Here is a 23,750-nt window from a genome sequence, read left to right as displayed (position 1 = left end):
CGTGTCAAGATTGAAACATTTATTTAATTCATGTGTCTCCTAATGCGGGAATAACCTACGAGAAGAGAGAGGTGAGGTGAAATGTGGGTTAACGTCCTACTTGAGAATATTCCGCTAATATGATCCATGTATGTGTATGCATGTGTGGCAGCTTGCACTAACCCAGTTTTATAGTGCCAGCTCACTGAGATACCATGCCGCAGTTTAGCATGGGTGCCCCACTCAGGGACATTATACTGACTCTGAACCGATCAATTCTTGTTGTACCCATTTGTGCTGAACGTCATTCACTGATCATCAAATGCCACAGTTTAACGTCTTTTGGGGATCGAACCCCTTCCGCTCTCAGGGCGGGGAGAAGAGCGAGTGTGCAGAAAGCACGCGCACGAAAAGATAAACACAAGGCAAAGTAGACATATATTTTCACAACAACCAATGAGCAAGTAGCATACAGCGTGAAAATAGCACATTATGCAAATATTGCACATAAGGAAATCAAGCCAAACACGATCCACTTGACACCTAAAACAATTGCTATTCAAATAACGATAAGGAAATTGATAGCCTCGTCCGTCACTTCTGTGTCACACGCTTTAGCACCTATCAGTAACTTCCTGCAAGCAATGTCAGATTAACAAATACTCACCGTGAGAAACACTTCAACAAGCTGTTATCATATTGTGCTAGGACCGTTGATCACAACCATCTACACAGTTACATTGATATGATCATTAGAAACGTGAAATTTCAAGACTCTTACATCAGCATATCTCGTGCTGCTGATATTTCGCTACCGTTGACGGATTATTGAGCCGGCGACATGGGTCATAGCCCTCTATTCAGTTAAATACCATGTGAGATGTTTAATTTTCAGCAACAGGCACAAACCGCATACTTTCATTACATGTCATACAATTAGGAGTTTAACACCTAACATTCTACTATTACATTTTTATCAACATTAAGAAAACATACTTGCCCTGTTGGAAAATTACAGGTATTTGCCACACACCACTGAATGACTTTGATCTACCAGTCACAATCCAGCATTTACTGAAGTCATTGTAGAGTCTGGGTTTGATATAGAGAGTTTGTTATTTGTGACATAAGAGGGAGAACACTGAATGGGATAGAGTGTACGTCAGGGAAAGACCTGAGCGCAAAAACATCAAGATTTTGAAATGAACTGTCAAAGCAATTATGAAACACTTCACAGTTCTCTCCTTCCGATAACAAACGCATTCAGAGGTAACTCAGACAGCGGGCATGTTCGAGTTGTCCACTTGTTCGATTCATTCAGTTATAGAACCGTCCAGTTTGACACAGCCTATGTATATTGTAACATACATGTTTGTCAAGGATAGTTTCATGACTATTTCCTGATTATGCATGCCAGATGCTTCATCCTTCTAACACAGTTTATAGTGCACATTCTAGTAGAATATGGCAGATTTGGGGACACCACTGATTACTGATACAAACCATGAGCTGATTACTCAATGGGTATGTAAATGCTTTCTGTGATGGATTGTACATAGTGGCACTTCCAATGAGGAAGTGCTAGGAAGCATGTGTAATGCGAGTACGACAGTCTCTGAAGTTCATTGTTCTGACAACGTTTACTTCATTTGGTAATAGGATATTCGTACACGAACGTAAGTAAGAGCTACATAATCAGATAATCCGTGACAATGCTTGGAGCATTCTGCCAGGTTGATCGGTTGGTTTGCCGGCTGGACCAGACAGTCCCATGATCAACAGGACGAGCTTCCAGTTTGGATACCAAGGTCAACCAACCGATTCTGACTTTCCGAACCCGTTAGTAACCGTTTATGCCAAGCACGAGTTGTTGCTTTTAACGGGTTGTCATGACCAGGTCTAATGTCTATCGCTATCCCAGTGTTATGCTTGGCTAAGCCAGGAAATAGGAAATGTGGAATATGTTGTCTTCTCCTTTCAAACTAAGGCTAGGTGATAACTTAAAACAGTCTTGGTTCTCATCAATTAATCAATCTCTTCATTGTATATTTTTGGAGGAGTTTGCAACTTTGTTAAATGTTGAAAGATATTTGTGTTGTGATATCCCTATACATCAAAGAATTGCTATATCAAGGTTTAGATACAGTAATTTTTATAAGGCAGTTGAATGTGGTAAATGTTAAGGAATTGAATACAACGAAAGGATGTGCCCCTTTTGTAAAAGGAGACGCCTGAATAATATAGAAAATGAATACCATGTACAATGTGTTTGTAATGCCTGTTGTACACTTAGAACGAAATATATAACAAGGTTCACTAAAGAACCTCTTACTCATTACTCTGTAGTGAATCTTTATGCAAAGCAAGAATGATGTTGTTATATAAAATATTGGCCATTATCTATTCTATGTGCAGAAATGGATACACTCCAGGAATGGAGCTGCCGAGTTACTTTTGCGCAGTCACTGAATATCTCAGTTTGATTGTGTTATGGGCGGAGGTCTCTCTACTGAATAAATACTGTCTGGCTCTCTATCTAATATTCCGGTATTAAGTACGTAATGGTCCGCTTATATGGCGCTAATATCCAGACATATTGCCTGCTTAATACCACCGGCCATAGGAGACTATCGTACGTACCGATACGTTTTCAACTCCCTGGGGATTATACAGCAATGCTGCCTGTTAGGTGCAATGAACTAAATACTCACATTGCCAGCACATCCTCACGGGTACCAAATTTACAGCTGGGTAAACCTCGGGACCCGAACCTAGGTGGCTCCACCCGGGATCGAACCTGGGGTTTCAGCGTGATAGGCAGACGCTCGACCACTGCATTATTGTGCCAGTACAATTCAGATAAATGTTTTGGCTAGATAGGTGTCTTCTGATTTTCCCAATATGTTTTGTGAGGAAAGGTTCCCATGACCCAGGACTTACATTAGTTGTGGTGACCCTTCACTCTTTGTGAGCATCCTGCCCCAGTCTTAGCACCACACATAACCAAATGTAATGTCAGTTGATCTTCTGAAGACAAAAAATGGTAAGTATGGTGCATGTCGAAGTAGGGAACTGACTGGACATACGTTTTGTCACAGTGACGTCATAACCTTACATGTCCCCTACATTTCCCCGGAAATGTTTTATGGAAGATTAAATCAGACCTCGTATCACGTTGTTTTCTTAGACAATAAATCTCACATGACATTTGCTCTAATGTTCACATATTTCCCTGAATCTTTGCAGATCATTGTGAAACTCTGCCCACGATTACCACATTTTAAGTTTCATGGAATAAGGAACGATATATCACAAGCAAGTGTCCATGAAAAGATGTCAGTCATGATGCAAAGTGTGGAACAGATCATCATGTCCAGGCTACCAAGTTACAGCAGCGGTTGTAAGTTGATGTTGAACAACATATAAACCGACATGGTAGTGTTTGTTTGCTGTGGAACTATTAAAGCTGCTGAGTAGGCAACAGACACTGCCTCCTCTACTGACGTGTGTGTTTATGGAGTAGGATGATAACAATGGCAACTGACTCCCTCAGTCGTGACACATAAACCGAAACTGCATTTTGAACTGAAGGTGGCGTTTGCTGAAATGTAGTACACAAAGATGACATCCTTGAGAGATGACAAACAACTCATTTAATTTCCAATAAATAATGGCAAAAAAGTAATACTCACAATCATGTGACGTCTTTGAAATAGTATAAGGGTATAGTGTGAATCTGATTAAATCTTACAAGCTACAATTTGCTAGAAAATCTACTAGTAAAGAACTCAAAAACCAAACAAAACAGCTTTGGAGAGAGACGTCATTAATGCAGGATACTATATGGCGTCTGAATATTATATTTTGAAAACAAGCTGAAACAAAAATAACAAGCGTGAATATTTGGGTAATGACAAATACTGGTCTATGGGCTTGTCATGGCAATGTGTACGCCTTCTTAAAAACATTTACAATGACATAACATCTTATTTTAGACATCCATATCGAACATAACGCTTCTAGACCCGGTTGTATCAAAGTGTAAATCAAATCAAACACTAATCATTGATTAAATTCATAATATCTGATTAGTTAATGAAGTGTTTAAATAAATAAGGCTGTATAAACCCATATTTAAACACCCATTAACTAAGTATGGATCTAATGAATGTCTCGTCATTAAACCACCATTAACTTAGGGGAATCCTCTAATTATTATCCATGATGCATTGCGGGTAAACATTAATCTATCGTCTGCACGATGGCTGTCGTCAGAAATCGTAGTAAAAAGTTGTGAAATACAACTTCTAACAGACCTAGATGAAGATCATGTCGATGTGTTTAACAGCAAACTGACTAACTCCATTCCTAATGATAAAAAGTAGCACATATGGGACAAAGAAACGGCCGAGATCAATAGCTTTGGGGTAATGAACAGTGTCTAAACACATGAAGACAAAATGGGACAATATATTTCAAATTGAAGGAAAAAGAGCTTTCGGAAAAATTGAGAGTATATTTCATCCACCTGAATGGAAGCGAGGAAACTCTTCCACGTCAATAGGGAAATCTCTGCTAAAGGAAGACTCGACTGTGAAGTGTGACCATGAGCTTGTGTATGTTTCAGCAGTCTACAAACAATGTGAACAGTGTACAAACATCATATCTAGCATATTTCACCAAAAATGGTTGTAAAGGAGTCAATGATATGTACAACTATATTTCAGTAACAACTAGTAAATGTCGTCCCTGAAATACCATCAAGTATGTTTTCAGCTTCTGTTTCCTGAACACATCATATTTCAGTCATCAATATGGATAGAGAAAGAGAAAATTCGCATTACAGTATTCGTTGTAGGCCTTAAAAATATTAAATGGAGTGATATTGCGCATGTCTTCTCTTTCTGCCAGATAATGTTGTCGACCATGAGGTGTCCAGTGCTACATCAAGGCTAACAATGTTGGATTCCTGACACAGTATTTATCATGTTTAACAGAAACATTATTGATGCAGAAACAACAGCATAGTCGCTGTTCTCTGGCTCACGTCCCATTGTGCTTGACAGATGTGTCGCAATGTGCTTCACATGTTGGCGTACACGCTCTGTGTCTCCAGATAGGTCGAGGCCAGGTTGTAGCAAACAGATATCTCCTCCTGAAGAACAGAAGAGAGAATGTCGTTGATTGTACTGAAGTTCAAGCCGCAGTAGGTCTCTATTTGTTTCTTTATTGTGTTACTAACAAGTCACGAATTCAGAGCCAGTCAGGCCAAACATTTACATAGGCTACATTTCCTTCAGTGTTCGTCCTGTACCAAGTGAATATATTTTCTAGACTGGCAGATGTCTTGATTATATGAGGTAATAGCATGTGAATGATTCTTCTCTACTCGTTGATGTCTACAAGCGCCATGTCGTCCCTGCATTCACCTGAGTGAGATCGTTGGCATGCAGGTGCCCGAGACGTCTGATGTTGTTGTAGATCTCCACCTCGTTGTCGTACCTAATGCCCAGTACGATGTTGCTGAGGATGCAGAACAATGTAGCCACGCGTTTTTCTTTTTCTCTAAAAAAATATCATTATCTGCATTCACCTTTAGGTAATTTAACAAACCAGCAATTGAGATTCTTGAGAGGCACGTAGAGGCTGGTCTTAACATTTTATGGATGTCAATTTCTTCATTGTATACCTGATGAAGGGCAAGAAATTGATCAGAAACGTAGTGGAACAAAGAAGACGTTGACATCAATAACAGTTTGTCTGATACCTAAAGCAACATCTCACAACTGGTTATTATCCATAATAGATCTTATGGGTTAGTTCCTGGTGAGGGTAAAGGTAGAGAGGATCACAGTACTGATGCAACAGTAAATATATGGAATGGTTGCTAAGTCTAAGTACTGTGACTCACTGAATTTGGTTTTGTTACGCTTTACATATTCCAGCAACATCATGTCAGAGGACACCAGAAATCGGCTTCACACAATTTACCCATGTGGGGATTCAAACTCGGGTCTTTACCCACTAGGCTACCCAACCGCCCAACGACCAAGAAGAAAGTATTGCATTTTTGTATTTTTAAAGCCTTTTTTTATTATTGCGGTAATTATTGCAGTGAAGAGTACAATGAAGGATATTAAAGGAATACAATATACCCGAAAACAACTGTTACGGGATTTGGGGTATTGTCCCTTCTGCCGAGGTCGACCTGTTCCAGGAGGTCAAGGAGAACTGAATGGTCATCAGTTGGAAATATCATCATCATGTACACACGGACAGTCTGGGAGGAGGCATCGCCCTTGAATACAGAGAGAGTGACAGTAATCGTATTGACGGAATACATGTATTAATCATCTCACACGTCACTACATCTTATAACGCAATAACAGGTGGAATGCCGTACTCAGGTCTGTTACATACATTAGTCAGAGAGCCTAGTCACGTGTTGTGCATGCTGCCCCAGTGTTCTCAAAAGATTTATGTTTTTATGGTACGTGACAACCGACCTGAATCTGTCGTTGGATGTTCCTGAAGACGATGTCGGGGTTGATGGCGTTCTCTGTTGAACATGTAATACTCGCGGGACCCAGATCCAGACTTTCACCTGGCGCTGGTAGGAAGCAGGACACACTCTAAAAAGAAATCATTAGAATGACTTTATAATTGTCTCCTCAGTATGAAGAACTATGTTCTACGTCCCGATTGTGAACAGTGAAGCAGTCAGACAACTGAAGGTATTACTCACCCGCTGAAGACATCACTGCTTCATAACTCTACAATGTTATTACACATTGTGCAATAACATCGCGTGATGCCGGACGTATGACGTCACAATGGTTTAATGTTACGCTAATACATCTGTCACAATGGAATTAGATCATGCTTGACTGGCTGACAATCATTACACTGTCAATCAATTTATGTTGAAGACTGAAAAAACAGAATACCAAACTCGCTTTCTTCTATAAAACTCGTTAAAGATTTAGTAATGATATGGTGTTCCACGGAAGGTCGTTTGATATCCTCTATGAGAGCTTCCAGTTTGGTTGTATCGTGGTTCACCTGGTGCGAGTCTGGCAGGACAATGACGATGGAAGACTCCTGTTCCTCTGTGAGTTTCCAGAACAGAGACGCCGTGGTGACGGATGGGGCCTCAGTTAAAAGGTAGCCATTCATGGACAGGTGGGACTGAAATTTAATCAAGACCAGACTAGACTTATTTATAGGGGCACATCATGACATCAGTATTTTCTGTGTTTAGAGAGATAGAAGATAAGTTGGGAAACCGAGGAGCACCTTAGCATTCTGTATTATCGAATGTCCATGTCTATTTGGACGTGTACAGAGTAGTAAGTGTTACTGAATGACAATGTGTATTTGGGCACGTGCAGAGTACTAAATGTTATTGAAGGACTATGTGTATTGGTACACGTACAGGCATCATCACAGCTAAGATATCCGCACGTCCGTCCACCCACACACGACCTTTCATGTCTTTACCTGATAACAGAAAGAGAGAGTATATTGTCAGATACAGTCATGGGTTCTCTGTTACTCTCGAACTGAACTCTCTTAATTCACAATTACACACAAATTGGTTTATCAGTATGTGGAAGAAATGTTTACTTCTTCCTGAAAGTCAAAGCATCACACCTCAACTTGTAAAGCATGTTACTGAACGTGCTAGTGAATATGTGTAAAGGTAATATGTTCTTACCTGTCTTAGCTCGCTGTATATCGGATTTGACTCTCTAGAACCCAAGAATACGAGCAGGTGTATACATATGGCACATAGTAAGCAATGCTGTAGATCAAAAGCTCAAAGTAATGGAAGTGTTTCAACGAATTTAGCGAAACTTTAACTTTAGAAAATATTTTTTCTATGAGGAGACGAAAGGATGTAAAACGGAATCCGTTCTAGAAAAATAGATAAAATAGCAATTATGGAAGCAAGAATAAACATTTCGAAATTGCCAACTTGTAAAATAGAGGGACAGATTTTTCTGATACATCAGTATAGAGATGTGATTAGGTGGACAGTAATTCTTCAGTTATTGAGTGTCAGTATATCATCTTTTATGTTTTGTTAGAACACTGTGCTCTATTTGTACCATATGTCCATACATATATGTTTAAGCACATACTGCTGAACAATCACCTGTATCAGTCTTGGTACAGTCAAGTTGCCCATCTTGAACACTGTCTTCCTTCCCCGCTGTTTAACAAAGTCCAGAGACGTCAGGAACGTGTCTCCTACCGTCAGAACCTCGTACAAGGTCGTGTACACACAGGCATACTGTTCCTGCAATACACATGACAATGTGACACATGGTCGCAGACAAATATATCCATTGTATCGCAGCAAATATATCTATTATCTACATAATGTGCCATTGTTATGATTCCTATCTGGTATTCAAAGTGATACAATCGACACGATGTTTGTATAATCAGAAATACAATTACCATTTTCAGGTTATGAATGGTATTGGCGTCAGTACCTTGGTCTGAATCATGTTTCTTCTCTGACGTCTCATGTCACACGCGAACCTGAACACATCCACTTTGTGGTCACTCAGAGCCCTGTCCAAAAGGTAGTCCAGCGCAATGTAGGTTCCAGTGCGACCTATCCCAGCACTGAGGAAAATAATGAGCACAATCAGTATCGACCGACAAGATGAAAAACTGAGAAACAATTATACGAATGGATGATGACAGAATAACAGTGAAGACACCAGGTGTTAACGAAAATGGAAAGCATTTCTTCTCCTATCGTTAGTACCAGCCTATTTGCATACAAAATGTAAGACATTGTTTGTTGTCTGACGCCACATTGCGCTTCTCCTGTAATACTGGCTAGGGAGTTTTTTACACAGTAAATCTTGATCAAAGTTATAGGCCAGACAATACGGACAAGACAAGACGGACAAGATGGAGCATTTAAACTGAGGTGAATTAACACTGTATCACTGTTTCCTCAGCCTCTTCCATTCCACGGTTCATCAACTCCATTATTATGCTGAATATCCCGGACATCCTCAGTGAAGAGAATGTCTGTACCAGCCCACGATATTTCTCAAGTATATACTTCGGCGGAATTGGAGCCCTACTGGAACTACGTAGTTAACAGTTCAAAACGTTATATTCATATAAAACCTGTTGGCATACCACAAAAAGTTTAACCTGCTTGAAGTGCCATCACAATTATAACGGCCCCACTACAAGATATAACTGTGGAGGTTTTGATGTACGTCTCATATGTAATTCAACGACAGCTTTCCTGTGCATCTAACCCGTGAAGATCCGGGGTACAATTGGTCTGCAGCAAAGCACACTTGTCATAAGACGGACTAACGTGACCGGGTGGTCAGACTCGCTCACTTGATTGGGACATGCCATCGTGTCCCATATGTGTACATTGATACTCATGTTATTGATCTCGTGATTGTCTGGTCCAGACTAAAGTATCTATAGACCACTGCCATATAGGTGGAATATTGAGTGCGGTGTTAAACAACAATCAGTCAACCAACCAATCCCGCCCAACCCGACTTGCAGGAGCGTGCGATATCTATCACAAGGGAATCGTAATAAAATGGATCATTAAGATCATATTACAAGAACTGTATAGTGTCTTCTTACAGACCTACAATGTACCAAAAGAGGTGAGTTGTCGGGATTGGGCGTCTTCCGGACTCGCCACAGGAACTCCATAAGGTGAGTTTCGTCTGGAGTTCCATGGTCCGGCCATTTTGTGAAATGGAACAGGTAGAAAATTCTGTGTTCCCCTGTCTGTGAAAAGGAAGATAATACCATTAATAACTCCAATTATTCCAAACATGCACAGTTCAGGTTGTGAACATAGAAACACTTCCCAGTTTCAACCCTCATTTACGTATCACTGTTTTCGTAATAATTTAATTTGTTTCACTGCAACCGAGGAACATTTATTTCTTTTTGTACTAGTTTGAAGTAACGCAAGATACTGACAACCCGCCATTTCCCGAGAGAAAAGAAAAGTCTGCATCAGTCTGTACTAACGAAAGATGATGTCACACTGCATTACCTGCTTGACCGTAGCAGTGAGTTCTCTGATGACCCAGCATGCCCTCTGAATGACCTTGGTGACACTGATGGAAAAGGGTCCCGCTTCAAGGTCACGTGTGTCGGACCAGTAGGGTTCACACTTCACCTAAATGAAGATGTTTAAACCACACAGGACAAATGACTAAACATCTGTAAACGTTTACGAACAAACGCAGTCACTTAAAGGATATACAAACTGCACATCAATATATACTCGCCTAAAAAGACAGTGTGCATTTATTATTATCATTTCACAAAGTAAACATCAGAGGAGCACGAAATTTAAAACCAGAGATGCGTGAGTGTTTTGTAACAGAGAGGTACACGTGTTAACAAAACTGCAAAGGATATAGCCCACGCGACCCGCTATAAAAGCAACGTCAAGATTTACAACAGGCGATCGATACATGGCTATGGGTATGCCATGGTCTGGTTCTACAGAGTGGGAATTTGACAACATGTTTACTGTAACATGATCGCCAATGTTCAAGGAGACTAAGAGTTACCACCCCTGCGCAACATCCAGAGATTCGACTGGTTCATCTGCGTATTCAGTGTCAACAAGCAACAACAACAACAGCTCGCAGCATCTCCAGCTGCAGTCAGATTCATCCTCAAACCGTTATCAATCGCCTACTAATTATGTATGTTTCGGCCTACGTCCGATGGTGGAATGGTGCAGACGGCACCTCAGACATTCATTGTTTTGGTGGAGACGTGTGATGTTTACGGATGAGTCTCGTTTCCACCTGTCAGATGAAGGCTACGCAGATGCGTGTGTAATAGAGACAAATTGCCAAGGTGGCGGAATTGTTCGGACGGCATCACTGGTCGTATCAGAACGCAATTGGTGATAGTGAACGGCAATTTGAATACTCTAGGGTACCGTGATGCGTTTATCGCACCCGTTGTCATTCCTTTCCTTCAACATCACGACAAAACACGACAGCATGACAAAACACGTCCACATACAGCACGCGTTGGGGAACAATTTCTCCAACAATAACAACTTGATGTCTTGCCCTGGCCTGCAGTATCACCGGATCTTTCCCCAATGAGCATGTTTGAGATGAAATTGATCACCGCCTTCGACATCTGCCAAATTCTCCCGCAACGCTTCATGATCTCTAGTAGCGATTGTCCATATGTGGGATAACACTCCCAAATTATTTCCTGCTCGACTAATCCCATCCATGAAACGTCGTAGTGCAGCCCAGCCGTGTTTCAGACCAACGGCGGCCATACACGTTATTGAAGTTTTGACTTTCTGTTTTGACCCTTTCAACTTCTAGACCCCTTTACGTCACTAAGGCACAATAAAAACATTTCACATTTGGTTATGCAGTATCATTGCCTTTGGATGAATGTGTTATGTCATTTATCTATGAGGGGTTTTTTTGCGATGCACTGTTTATTGTTTGGGTTAGTATAGTTAATTTATTGACAAAACTGTTTTACCTTGCCCATTTCCGTCAAGTTGGTCAACATGACGATCCTAGTCAAGTTCTTCTGATATATCATTCTCCAGAAGTCAGTTACAGTCTTCTTATTCGGTGCTATGGTAGTTAAAAATAAAACACAAATTGTATGAATACATGCACATGTTTACATGAAATCGATATTTTCATATCAGAAAGAGACGATTAAGCCTTAATGATTTCACTTTATGAAGACATGAATGTGTTTTTCACCTTGAGCTGCAATATAGGCTTGCTCCCTCGAAAATCCCTGAAATATGAGGAGTTTGGTAAATATTGTTTCTACTATTCGCTTCTTGACAACAGATACTTCAACCACAACAAACTACCGTAATGATGGATATAAGCAAACACTGAGATTCTCTATGATGATGCTCCTGATCAGTTATGCTGACAGTTAAGTCGACACAAAGCAATAACCTAACAGTACACATGTGTACATCCACATCCATTCAGAACTGTAACAGTTTTACTTATGTGTGTCTGCTCTGAGAAAAAAGTATCAAAGATCAAGATTACATTGATGTAGCTGGCGTTGATGTAGTCTGAGAATGGATCCTCAGGAAGCTTGTCCAGGACCACCCGGTTGTAGTCATCTGTGGTAGACAAGGAAGTGGTTTACTGTGACACCCTTACCCATATGACTGAACATGAATATGTTACCGAAGTTGCCAATACTCACATGGGTAATACTGCAGGAATCTGTTTTTGCCTGTGTTCCCTTCAAGCTGAGATGCTTCATACGTGTGTGTGAACCCAGAGATCAGTTTCTACGAGTCGAAAATTACATAACATTCAATGCATACAAACATATGGATACGACCTCTTATGTATAATATCATCCCAAGATTAACAGAAATAAACGGATATTAGTGACTGAAAAAGAGACGTAGGTTAATAAACCCTGGTGGCTGATAAGTGTAAAATTGCAAGAAAATATAGTTATGGAAACAACGATTCGGCTCCCATACTACCATTGGATGCAAGTGGTTTCTGACAAACAATGCATGAGATCCTAATATGAAACTACGCAAGGTGACACTGCGTAACATTCTCCAAAAGAACCAGCCGCAATCATGTTAGGATGGCACACCTGGTACTCCTTCTCAAACCCTTGTTTTGTAGAATGCATATCTCTGATCCTGTCCCCTAGCTTGTCCACGTCCACCTCCGTACTGATGGCTGGTCCAATGTTGTAGTATGTTCTAGCTGTGTTCTCCCCAGAACCATCAGCATCACCATCCGTCTCCTCCTCCTCCTCATAACCAGCATTCACACTTGGTCCTACTGCTGGAGAAACACATCACACAGACCTGGGTTCAGTGAAAACAACCGCTTGTCTTTTGGTGCTTGTAAAATAGTTTCACACAAATATAAACTATGTGATTACGTAACAAAACTCGTTTGTACACAATCTCTGATAAAACCTGGCTTCACTGCAGAATGATGTCTCTGGAAGACCTACAGCAGATCAACATCTCGCTATCTAAACATGGGCGCTGATTCCTAAATGTTGAATGTTGACTGAATGATCTTTATATCTTACCATGCAACTCTTGTTCTTGTGGTTCAAAGGCAGACACGTCCTCATACACAGAATTATCAGTTCTCTTCTTGTTGGCATTTCTTTTTCTCCTTGAACAATGCAAGAAAGTCAGATATTTCGTCATGCTTTGTCAAAGAAGACACCCTGTTGATGAAAGCTGAATTCATAATTTATGCACGTTACGTAACCTTAATGTTCGACTGAGGAAACAAACAATTTTTTTTACGATTTGTCTATTTAATATCGTATACCCAGACTAAACTGGCGCTGGATGAAAGATCGATATTCCTAAATATCGTCGATAGGAATAACGTGAATGAACCTGTAGAAGAAAACTGCAAGAACAGTGACAACAGCAACTACAGCTACAGCAAGAACTCCCCCAACCGCACCACCAACGACAGGACCATTTCTGGACGATGGCGATGAGGATTGTCTTTGGACTGAAAATATAAACAAAACGGTGCACTAATAAGGATGTAAACTTGATAAGTTGAACATGCTTTGTCGTTGTGTAGTTTACAGTGAATCAGCCTCATGTGGGAGAAACGTGCAGGGGTACACGGCAATTAATGTGACTTGGCTGTGAGTATTTGAAAGCGATATGTCCTGGTTTTATTTTGACGGAATACCAAAGTGAATGCTGTGCAAACGTCCAAGTTAACCAGTTAGAGTGCATATAGACCTATGTTGACAGGAGACAGTTGCCATCATTTAACACCACGTAATCTAACCTTGACGACAGGTGTCGTTGACCCAGCCTGGACTGCAGCCCTTGAAACAGGTTCCATTGACATGGTGACAAGGTTCATCGTCCACACAATGTCCACACGTGGAGGAACAGTTAATACCAAAAGTCCGTGACTGACATTCTGCAATTCAATTGTTTTAATATATTCTCTTTGAAGAATGTAAGAAAACGGATAACGAAAGTCACTGCCTGCAGTACACTGTATATATCAGTTTTGATAATCCTGTGGTCGCAGTATCTAATCCTGTGCACTGTTATTGTTCATGGAATTTGATGTTTCTCGACTGTAATCTTGATTCAGACCTTTCTGTGTGTTTATCTTGTCATGACTCACCTGTTGAAGACATTACTGTTAAGTAATGGGGTCGCGTGAAAACGGACGTATGAGTGAGTGAGTTTAGTTTTACGTCCCACTCAGCAATATTCCAGCTATATGGTGGCGGTCTGTAAATAATCGAGTCTGGACCATACAATCCAGTGGTCAAAACAACATGAGCATCGATTGGCGCAATTGGGAACCAATGACGTGTGTCAGGCAAGTCAGCGAGCCTTACCACCCGATCCCGTTAGTCCCGTTAGTCGCCTCAATCATAGTCACCTTTTATGGCAAGCATGGGTTGCTGAAGGCCTATTCTACCCCGGGACATTCACGGGTCCGGACGTATGAAGTCATATGGTTTTCAGCTATGACGTCATTATGCAAATACATCTGTCACATTAGACTTTACTTGACTCGCAGAAAGGTGAGAGTTATCACACTGTAGGCGGTTTATATTAATTTATGTCGGAAAGTAATCAACAGAATTCTACACTCACGTCAGTGAAATATCATTTACATGTTTCGCTCGTTTGATACCGAATCATTAACTCGTTCAGTAAACATGAAATTCCACCGAAGGGCGTTTAGCATCCTGTATTTATTCAACACCAGGTAATCTAACCTTGACGACAGGTGTCGTTGACCCAGCCTGGACTGCAGCCCTTGATACAGGTTCCAGTGACATGGTGACAAGGGTCATCGTCCACACAATGTCCACACGTGAATGAGCAGTTATCACCAAACGTCCGTGACTGACATTCTGCAGGTAAATGTACATTGACAGGGCGCACGTAGCATTTGCTTCAAAATGTTTGATTAGTTTGAGAGAAGACTTGCTAGGTCATTCGCATGCACATTGAAATGGAATGTTTAGCATTTGATTTCGATGTTGATGGTCGTTACCGACACAGTTTGCACGAGAACATGGCATACCCAACATACAGTCCACTCCCTCCCATCCTGGCTGACACCCTCCACCACACTGCCCTGTATCCCGGGGACATGTGCCCGACACTTCCTTACACTTCCGGGAACTGCAGCTGCTGTGACAACCAGGGCCATAACTCACGTTTAGTGTACACTCTAAGATAAGTATCGGGACTAACACTGCAATTATTCAAAGTTATTGCGCGCGTAATGATTAATTTCACTCTGCTGAGTCGGCATATACATGGATGATACTGTAATGGTAGAAATGTTTTTAATCAGTTATCCATGAATAGTTTGACACTGACATTGGAGCCTGACACGATCGCAATAATAGCACCAGACTTCCATATTTCACTTTAAAACATCATACGTGATATTCTGCGATACCTGATGTACAGTCCACTCCCTTCCATCCTGGCTGACATCCTCCATCACATCGACCTGTATCTCGGGGACAGGTGCCCATGACGTCCTTACACTTCCTGGCACTGCAGTTACCATGACAACCGGGGCCATAATTCACGTTTAGTGTACACTCTGTAAGATAAGAATAACGACACACACTGCAATTCTTGCCAGTACTCACATCGTGGGAACAACACAAAGGCCACGAACCTTAGAGAACTGTAAGTTGACCATGGTAAAGGTAGACCTGCACATTTCACGTGTGTGTCACACACTAGTACTGCTGTGATGATTAATGTCAAAATGTCGACAAATGCATGAAAGACATTGTCATAATCGAAATACTTGTATTCAGTAATCAATAAACAGTCAAGGCATTGGCTCCTGACATGCTCGGTATTATTGACACCCGACGTTCATGTCGCACTTAAAAGCATCACATGTGACATTGTAACATACCTAATGTGCAGTCCACTCCCTCCCATCCTGGCTGACACCCTCCATCACATCGACCTGTATCTCGGGGACAGGTGCCCATGACGTCCTTACACTTCCTGGCACTGCAGTTACCATGACAACCGGGGCCATAATTCACGTTTAGTGTACACTCTGTAAGATAAGAATAACGACACACACTGCAATTCTTGCCAGTACTCACATCGTGGGAACAACACAAAGGCCACGAACCTTAGAGAACTGTAAGTTGACCATGGTAAAGGTAGACCTGCACATTTCACGTGTGTGTCACACACTAGTACTGCTGTGATGATTAATGTCAAAATGTCGACAAATGCATGAAAGACATTGTCATAATCGAAATACTTGTATTCAGTAATCAATAAACAGTCAAGGCATTGGCTCCTGACATGCTCGGTATTATTGACACCCGACGTTCATGTCGCACTTAAAAGCATCACATGTGACATTGTAACATACCTAATGTGCAGTCCACTCCCTCCCATCCTGGCTGACACCCTCCATCACATCGACCTGTATCTCGGGGACAGGTGCCCATGACGTCCTTACACTTCCTGGCACTGCAGTTACCATGACAACCGGGGCCATAATTCACGTTTAGTGTACACTCTGTAAGATAGGCATAACCACACACACTGCAATTCTTGCCAGTACTCACATCGTGGGAACAACACAAAGGCCACGAACCTTAGAGAACTGCAAGTTGACCATGGTAAAGGTAGACCTGCACATTTCACGTGTGTGTCACACACTAGTACTGCTGTGATGATTAATGTCAAAATGTCGACAAATGCATGAAAGACATTGTCATAATCGAAATACTTGTATTCAGTAATCAATAAACAGTCAAGGCATTGGCTCCTGACATGCTCGGTATTATTGACACCCGACGTTCATGTCGCACTTAAAAGCATCACATGTGACATTGTAACATACCTAATGTGCAGTCCACTCCCTCCCATCCTGGCTGACACCCTCCATCACATCGACCTGTATCTCGGGGACAGGTGCCCATGACGTCCTTACACTTCCTGGCACTGCAGTTACCATGACAACCGGGGCCATAATTCACGTTTAGTGTACACTCTGTAAGATAGGCATAACGACACACACTGCATTTCTTGCCAGTACTGACCGCATGGAAAAATACATAACTGCTACCCATATGAAAAGAGAGCTTAGGTGTTTCAGCGAGATTTCTTGTTCTATCTATGTGGTAGTAATTACAGATGCTTTTTCTGTTCTTTGTTTGACGCTCACACAACGATATTCCACCTATGAGGCCTACTCTAGGTTTGGACCTCCATGACATCTGCCTGTATCTTACACTTCCTGGCACTGCAGTTACCATGACAACCGGGGCCATAATTCACGTTTAGTGTACACTCTGTAAGATAGGCATAACGACACACACTGCATTTCTTGCCAGTACTGACCGCATGGAAAAATACATAACTGCTACCCATATGAAAAGAGAGCTTAGGTGTTTCAGCGAGATTTCTTGTTCTATCTATGTGGTAGTAATTACAGATGCTTTTTCTGTTCTTTGTTTGACGCTCACACAACGATATTCCACCTATGAGACCTACTCTAGGTTTGGACCTCCATGACATCTGCCTGTATCCCGGGGACAGGGTCTCCCTGCTTCCTTACACTTCCGGGAACTGTAGTTTTTAACACACCTAGCTCCATATTCCGTACCATCGACACATTCTGCAGGAATGTTCAAAGATATTATGTCATTTCACTGTATTTTCTCACCCGTATTGTTCAATGTCTCGTTGGTTCATGTTTATGATTATGAACGTCCGAGTACTGTATGTTTCAGTATTCCCGACTTCACTCCTTTAAACTATTCAGCAGGAATATTTAGATAAAAACACGTTTTCACCTATCATGTAGTTCCTAACTCATATTGATCACTCTTAGTTCATGTGGTCTAACTGTTAGTTTCATTCTTAGTTACACATGTTTCAGAGAGAATCTCGGATGCATATCTCGTTTTGAACACATCATTTTAAAGTGATAGATAGGTGTAACTACAGCCCATGCTTCCTACCTGTAACACAGTCTAAATCCTTCCAGTCGGCATCACAGGTCATGCTTCCTACCTGTAACACAGTGTACATCCTTCCAGCTGGCGCTTCAGGCCATGCTTCCGACCTGTAACACAGTCTACATCCTTCCAGCCGACACTACAGCCCATGGTTCCTACCTGTAACACAGTCTACATCCTTCCAGCCGGCACTACAGCCCATGGTTCCTACCTGTAACACAGTCTACATCCTTCCAGCCGGCACTACAGCCGTGGTCACATGCACCAGTCACATGGTCACATGTAGAGGAGGGTGTCCCATTACAATGTCTGCTGGAGCAGTTCTTCTTACACCCGTCTCCGTATGTGTGGGAACACTCTACACACGGAACATTATTACATTATTACAGTAGAATATGACTGATAAACAAGTTGACGATGCCAATTCCTTGTTATTGCACGTGTATGTCATACATCATTAGCAGCATTAGGAGGAGAGTTTTATACATGTCGACTTCTTTATTACGAGGAACACAACGTCCCGGAGAATATCCTGACTACTTCGTCGGGTGAGTGAATGGTATCAGACAGATAGCATGTGTATGTAATTAATGTTTATAGGCAATTATAGAAGACTGAAATCTCAACATACTCTGTGTGGTCGTTACAAATATAGTCACAAGATCAATGCTGTTATTCACTATTACAAAAGTGATTCAGAAACCAATCAGTGTTATGAATGACAATGCACATTAAAGAGAGTCTTCCATACCTGATGTACAGTCCACTCCTTTCCATCCAGGCTGACATCCTCCATCACATCGGCCTGTATCCCGGGGACAGGGGCTCCCCGCTTCCTTACACTTCCGGGCAGAACACGTCCCTCCACAGCCAGGGCCGTACTCAACACTCTCGACACATTCTGTCAAGAATCCCCAAAAGGCCTGTTATGCTTCTTTTTCTCTGTGTTTCTGGTGGCCACGGCAGCCCAGTTTTCCCGGAATGGGAATTTGGCAATTGTCACCTCCAACATCAGTACGTAAGTCCAAAAACTTTCAAAGTCAATTTACACTTACCAGGAGTTTGCAAGGTAGTATTCATGTTAGTTTCATTTTTGCTAACATTTCTTACAATCGCCAGTAGGTGAAGGGATGGTGTAAGTCCAACTAGGGTCTTAAGTCCCCATGGTCATGGTCCCAGCATGATGTTCTAGCCTCAGTTGTTGGCGATATATAGCCTTTTCATAGTGTATGGTCCAAACAGTACTGTTGGCTTTAACTTTCCTGACTAGTTTTAATTGTCATTGTGACATTCTAGTTCTTTTACTGTCCTTTCACGACAGATTTCTGTTATCCACGTGTTCTATTTCAATGTTAAATATGTTCTCGTCACGAAATGGCTAAAATATTGCTGATATGACACCAAATAGGTATTCACTCACCCCTCAAAAGTCCAGATAATTTTTCTCACGGTCGATCACGGTCTGTTGAGGAAAACGGGTCACTAATTTTCGGTCCTAGTCCACTTACGCGTCCTCGCGGCCTGTCGTGTTCTGTCGCTCTCACGTTGCTCGCGTTACGATCAAGGTTTTGACACACGTCTGACAAGACTTTCTACGAATGAAACGTGGACAGCTTTGAAGCACGTAAGACTTTCCATGCAATAGCAGCCATTGTATCCTCGGAGACAAGAGAAGCATAAACCCCCAAGGTTTTGTGTCTGTATAATTGCTGGGGCACACATTCAGTCTTCTACAAGAAGGCCAACATCAGCTACAGATTAGGAATGCCAGAGAACGCGAAGTGCCGTATCTCGCCGTTCCTGTGTGCGACATGATAGCACGGGACGCATCCGGCTACCATACAAACCAGCTTGTCATGAGAACATGTACAAAACGGACAGGTCAAACAACCTGGACAAAAAAACAAAAAACATGGCCGAATGTGACAAACCTTGAATGCACCATGAGATACCGTGAAATACATATGCCTGCCGTCCCACAACCAACACACTACGGGACCGTCTAGAAGATTTTGTTACGGTCTGTTACGTACCGTCACATTTTTTTGCGGAAAAGCCCACTATGTTTCTCACTAGCACTGTCACAGTCGTGGCAATTTTCAGACAGATAGCATGTGTATGTAATTATTGTTTATAGTCAATCATAAAGGACTGAAATCTAAACATACTGCGTGTAGTCGTTAAATACATAGTTACAATAGCAATGTTGTTCTTCAATAGTGATTCAGAAATGGGATCTGCAAACGTTGTTATGAATGACACTGCATTTGACACTGCACATAAAAGAGAGTCTTCCATACCTGATGTAAATCAATCAATGTTTTATTGCACAAAAGGCCACAGACCCATTTGCAAAAGAGTTACATGTATATGTCAGTACGGAGATATGCGTGGGGTTGAACAGGCATATAATTAAATTAACAAAACAAAGTTTGGCGTAATACCAAAGCATGGTGTATATATAAGGCAATGTGAAATTGGGTAGTAGGATTTATGCAAGATAACAGATTTTTTTTAAATCTCTGTTTCAAAGTCGGATTTAATTGTGCGATATGTGTTGCACCTTGAAGTGTCCTCCATACCTGAATGCCAGTTTAAGCCAGTAGCGTAAGCATCGAGTGAGAGAGTAGATGTACAGTGGATAGCGCCCACACTCTCTGTACACCACGCTATTGGGAGTTGAAAGTCCAGCATTTAAGGATGTCTTGCATGCAAACAGGTGTACCTTTTCTATACAATGAAATATTTGACAAATGTCAGAGCCGTGAAGTAAAGTAGGTAGTATTTGGGCGTCAAACAGTTTAAAGTATATCTGGGGTGTTACAACATCAACTTTATTTAGGACTTATTGTAGCTGGCAGAATGCTTTCAGCGACCTGGTTGCACGGTGTTGTACGGTTTCATTCACGCTCAAAGTTTGAGTAAACAAGACGCCTAGATACTTGTACTGTTTTACAACTTTGACTATGTCACCTTGTGTGTCCATCTCTCTTTAGCCGCGACTCGACCACCTTTCCTGAATATGACAATGTTTGTCTTGTCCAGATTAACATTAAGCTTCCATTCATCTGAGTATTTAGCTAAGATGTTCAGCTGATTCTGTAGACCTGTAACGGAACTTGGTGTATGGATTACGTCATCCGCAAAAAGAAGTCACAAGAGGTAAAAAATATCTGGAAATAGTTGAACTCCAGAAGTTTTTCGTTGTACAATTCGTTGACGAAGAGAGAGAACAATAGGGGGCTCTATACACATCCTTGGCGGAACCCAAGTGGACAGTCGAAGAAGTCAGTTATGCCTTTGTCGGCACGAACACACGATTTTACGTTCTGGTACACAGATCTGAGGATTGCATGCATCTTCCCGTGTAGATTGTTCTTCTGTAAGCGGGTCCAGAGGTAATGTTATAAGCAGTTTGGGGGGATTCCAATACCATGTCGTCCACCTCCTCACCTGCTGTGTCATCTTCATCGGTACTAGGACATTCATAGAGACTTGGTGCGTTTCTGAAGATACTAATGCTTGAAAATGAGTTAGACATTGTGTTTTCGTTATTTCGTTATTTATTATTTGTTTTTATTTGTTATTTGTTTTTCGTTGCAATGCACGTATTTTCTTCCAAATATATAACCTGTGAATGGTTGGCCAGAAAACTGAAAAGATAAGACATGCTTCTGTTTTGGCAATCCAGGTTTGAATTAATATTCAACTCAATGGTATTGTGTAGGCTATCCTTGTACATGCTGAATGGCTGTCCCAGACTATGCCGGCAGAACAGGTAGCATCATCAAGTGTGACATCAGTGGACACTCTTGCCTCTGTTGGGAAGGTACATGTAAGTACTAGTGATCCGAGTCTGTGCGATCTCCAAGAGCTAATGAAGCCAAAAGCGCCAGGCGACGTCATAAAGTAGTCTACAACGCTGGAACCATTTTCCCCGACGCATGAAAATTCACCATTCAAATCACCGGCCACTCTTCCGCTGAGTATAACTTGCACACAAAACGAAGTTGCAGAAGAATATTCCCAAACCTGATGACAACCCGACCTCGTGACGACCTGTTTTCTATAGGTTCATCATCTATTATCTACATAATCAGTGTGGGTAGTATCATCCGGGTCCTCGTTCGCTGGGTTATTTCCATATCCTGTCCGGGCGTTCAAATCACCACAAAGAATGATTTTACTGCGGCTGTTACTGTTGAAATTATCGCACACTAGTTGCTCCAAAACATTAATATGACATTTAGATTTGGGCATTGTATTGTAATCCGATGCGCCAATAGGAGGAACGTATATTGTTGTCCAACTTTGATACATAATTATAAAATTATCTATGTCAGTTTGAATCCTCTTACAATAGTTAGCTATTCCCCGTCGAACACAGAGACACCCCCACCTGACGCCCTCCCAGAAGCTGAAATAGTAATAGCATGAGAGTAAAACATGACATAGCCGTCTAACCAGTTGGACTTGGGGCAATCAGAAATAAATGTTTCTACTAGGCATATAATGCCAAATGCTTTTCGATAGCCCAAAAAATCTTCATACGGGAGTTTTTTTATCAGGCCACTAACATTCCAAGATAGGATAGTACATTGCCCACCGGTGTCACCGATGGATAGTTCCTGTGTCAAAGTTTCCGGGGCCACATTGCTATAGCCGGCGGTAACCCTTTGGGTTAGAACTACTTTTAAACAGTCCCCAGTGACCCTGTGGATTCTGTATGTTTGGTCACCAATTTCCCTTTCTTGAAGTATTGTTCGGTCTAGCTAAGTTTGCTCATGGTCTATCAAGGTCTCCATGATGGTCTGCTGAGGAAAACGGGCTGCTGAGCCTCAGAAGCTCAAAGGTCCTCTACGTTTCGGACCGACGTTTCCTCCCCGCTCGTAGCGTTCTGTCGCTCTCACATTACTCGCGTTATTATCAACCTTTTGACTCACGTCACCGCGTTCTGTCAAGACTTTCTACGAATGAAACGTGGACGTGTTTGTTCGTGTGCTGGGGCACACATCGAGTCTTCTACAAGAAGGCCAGCATCAGCTGCAGACAGTGATTCGTGCCGTATCTCGCCGTTCCTGTGTGCGACATAATAGAACGACAACCATACAAACCAGCTTGCCGTGAGAACAGGGACGAAACGGGTAGAAAAGGTCAAATAACCTGGACAAAATGACAAGCAAACAAACATGACCGAATGTGACAAAACTTTAAATGACCGTAAGATACCGGGAAGTACACATGCCTGCCGTCCCACTACGAACGGTCTGTTACGGTCTGTTACGCGCCGTCACATCTTTTGCGGAAAAGCCCACTATGTTTCTCACTAGTACTGTCTCAGCCGTGGCAATGTTTTGAAGCGTGGCACGGCATCCACGGCATTCACGGACTGCGCATTTAGACGTTGTACCAGGCCCATGCCATGGCCGCTGGGAACAGTGCAACCCTAGATTAATCATTACTTTACAACTAAGCCAGCTGAACTGGGTATGTGTGATGGAATCTCCTACCACGGTGTATCAGCTTCCCTCGTGTCATACATCTCCACGTCATGAATATCAAAGACATCAAAGGTAAAATATTAACTGGATGAATGAATGGATGGATGGATCACAGAATATCTGCGAGAAGGCAAGGATCTAGGGGAAAGGGTAAATATCCCTGCCCAGCACGGAGTCTCGTACAGGTTTTATAATGATTTAAGTGTCAACGAGTAACGAAGT

At 41.8% G+C, this 23,750-nt stretch overlaps 2 protein-coding genes across 2 annotated transcripts; both read right to left on the bottom strand.

Moving 5' to 3' along the window:
* Window positions 1-3,609: 3,609 nt before the first annotated feature.
* LOC137292177 (receptor-type tyrosine-protein phosphatase epsilon-like) lies at window positions 3,610-16,097 on the bottom strand. The gene is made up of 22 exons (XM_067823735.1): window positions 15,954-16,097; window positions 15,477-15,626; window positions 14,782-14,919; window positions 13,824-13,961; window positions 13,412-13,532; window positions 13,090-13,178; window positions 12,637-12,830; window positions 12,226-12,313; window positions 12,063-12,139; window positions 11,757-11,793; window positions 11,524-11,621; window positions 10,046-10,171; window positions 9,626-9,771; window positions 8,481-8,616; window positions 8,138-8,281; window positions 7,697-7,730; window positions 7,415-7,479; window positions 7,042-7,167; window positions 6,486-6,611; window positions 6,135-6,277; window positions 5,409-5,544; window positions 3,610-5,134 (listed from the first exon to the last, which is right to left on the bottom strand). The coding sequence occupies exons 1-22, from the start codon at window positions 16,030-16,032 to the stop codon at window positions 5,063-5,065; spliced, it is 2,463 nt and encodes an 820-aa protein (XP_067679836.1). The 5' UTR covers window positions 16,033-16,097; the 3' UTR covers window positions 3,610-5,062.
* A 310-nt stretch (window positions 16,098-16,407) lies between these two features.
* On the bottom strand, window positions 16,408-21,498 carry LOC137291159 (cell death abnormality protein 1-like). Its single transcript, XM_067822448.1, has 5 exons — window positions 21,481-21,498; window positions 18,779-18,950; window positions 18,239-18,385; window positions 16,908-17,057; window positions 16,408-16,580 (listed from the first exon to the last, which is right to left on the bottom strand). Exons 1-5 carry the CDS (start codon window positions 21,496-21,498, stop codon window positions 16,408-16,410), a joined length of 660 nt encoding a protein of 219 aa, XP_067678549.1.
* Window positions 21,499-23,750: the final 2,252 nt, after the last annotated feature.

Source organism: Haliotis asinina, chromosome 7 (assembly GCF_037392515.1).
Source record: "Haliotis asinina isolate JCU_RB_2024 chromosome 7, JCU_Hal_asi_v2, whole genome shotgun sequence".
Taxonomy (NCBI): domain Eukaryota; kingdom Metazoa; phylum Mollusca; class Gastropoda; order Lepetellida; family Haliotidae; genus Haliotis; species Haliotis asinina.
Note: the sequence above shows the minus strand (reverse complement) of the source record. Positions and strands in the feature narration are given on the sequence as shown.

What these genes read in the sequence shown, in the direction of transcription:
- LOC137292177 (XM_067823735.1), bottom strand. Translation starts at nt 16,032, where the DNA reads ATGGGCACCTGTCCCCGAGATACAGGTCGATGTGATGGAGGGTGTCAG. An exon ending in GGTTTGAGAAGGAGTACCAG is followed by an intron (nt 12,314 to 12,636) that starts GTGTGCCATCCT and finishes TTCGACTCGTAG; the next exon opens with AAACTGATCTCTGGGTTCAC. An exon ending in ACATCCAACGACAGATTCAG is followed by an intron (nt 6,278 to 6,485) that starts GTCGGTTGTCAC and finishes TCTGTATTCAAG; the next exon opens with GGCGATGCCTCCTCCCAGAC.
- LOC137291159 (XM_067822448.1), bottom strand. An exon ending in GGATGTAGACTGTGTTACAG is followed by an intron (nt 17,058 to 18,238) that starts GTAGGAACCATG and finishes CCTATCTTACAG; the next exon opens with AGTGTACACTAAACGTGAAT. An exon ending in GGGAGTGGACTGCACATTAG is followed by an intron (nt 16,581 to 16,907) that starts GTATGTTACAAT and finishes CCTATCTTACAG; the next exon opens with AGTGTACACTAAACGTGAAT.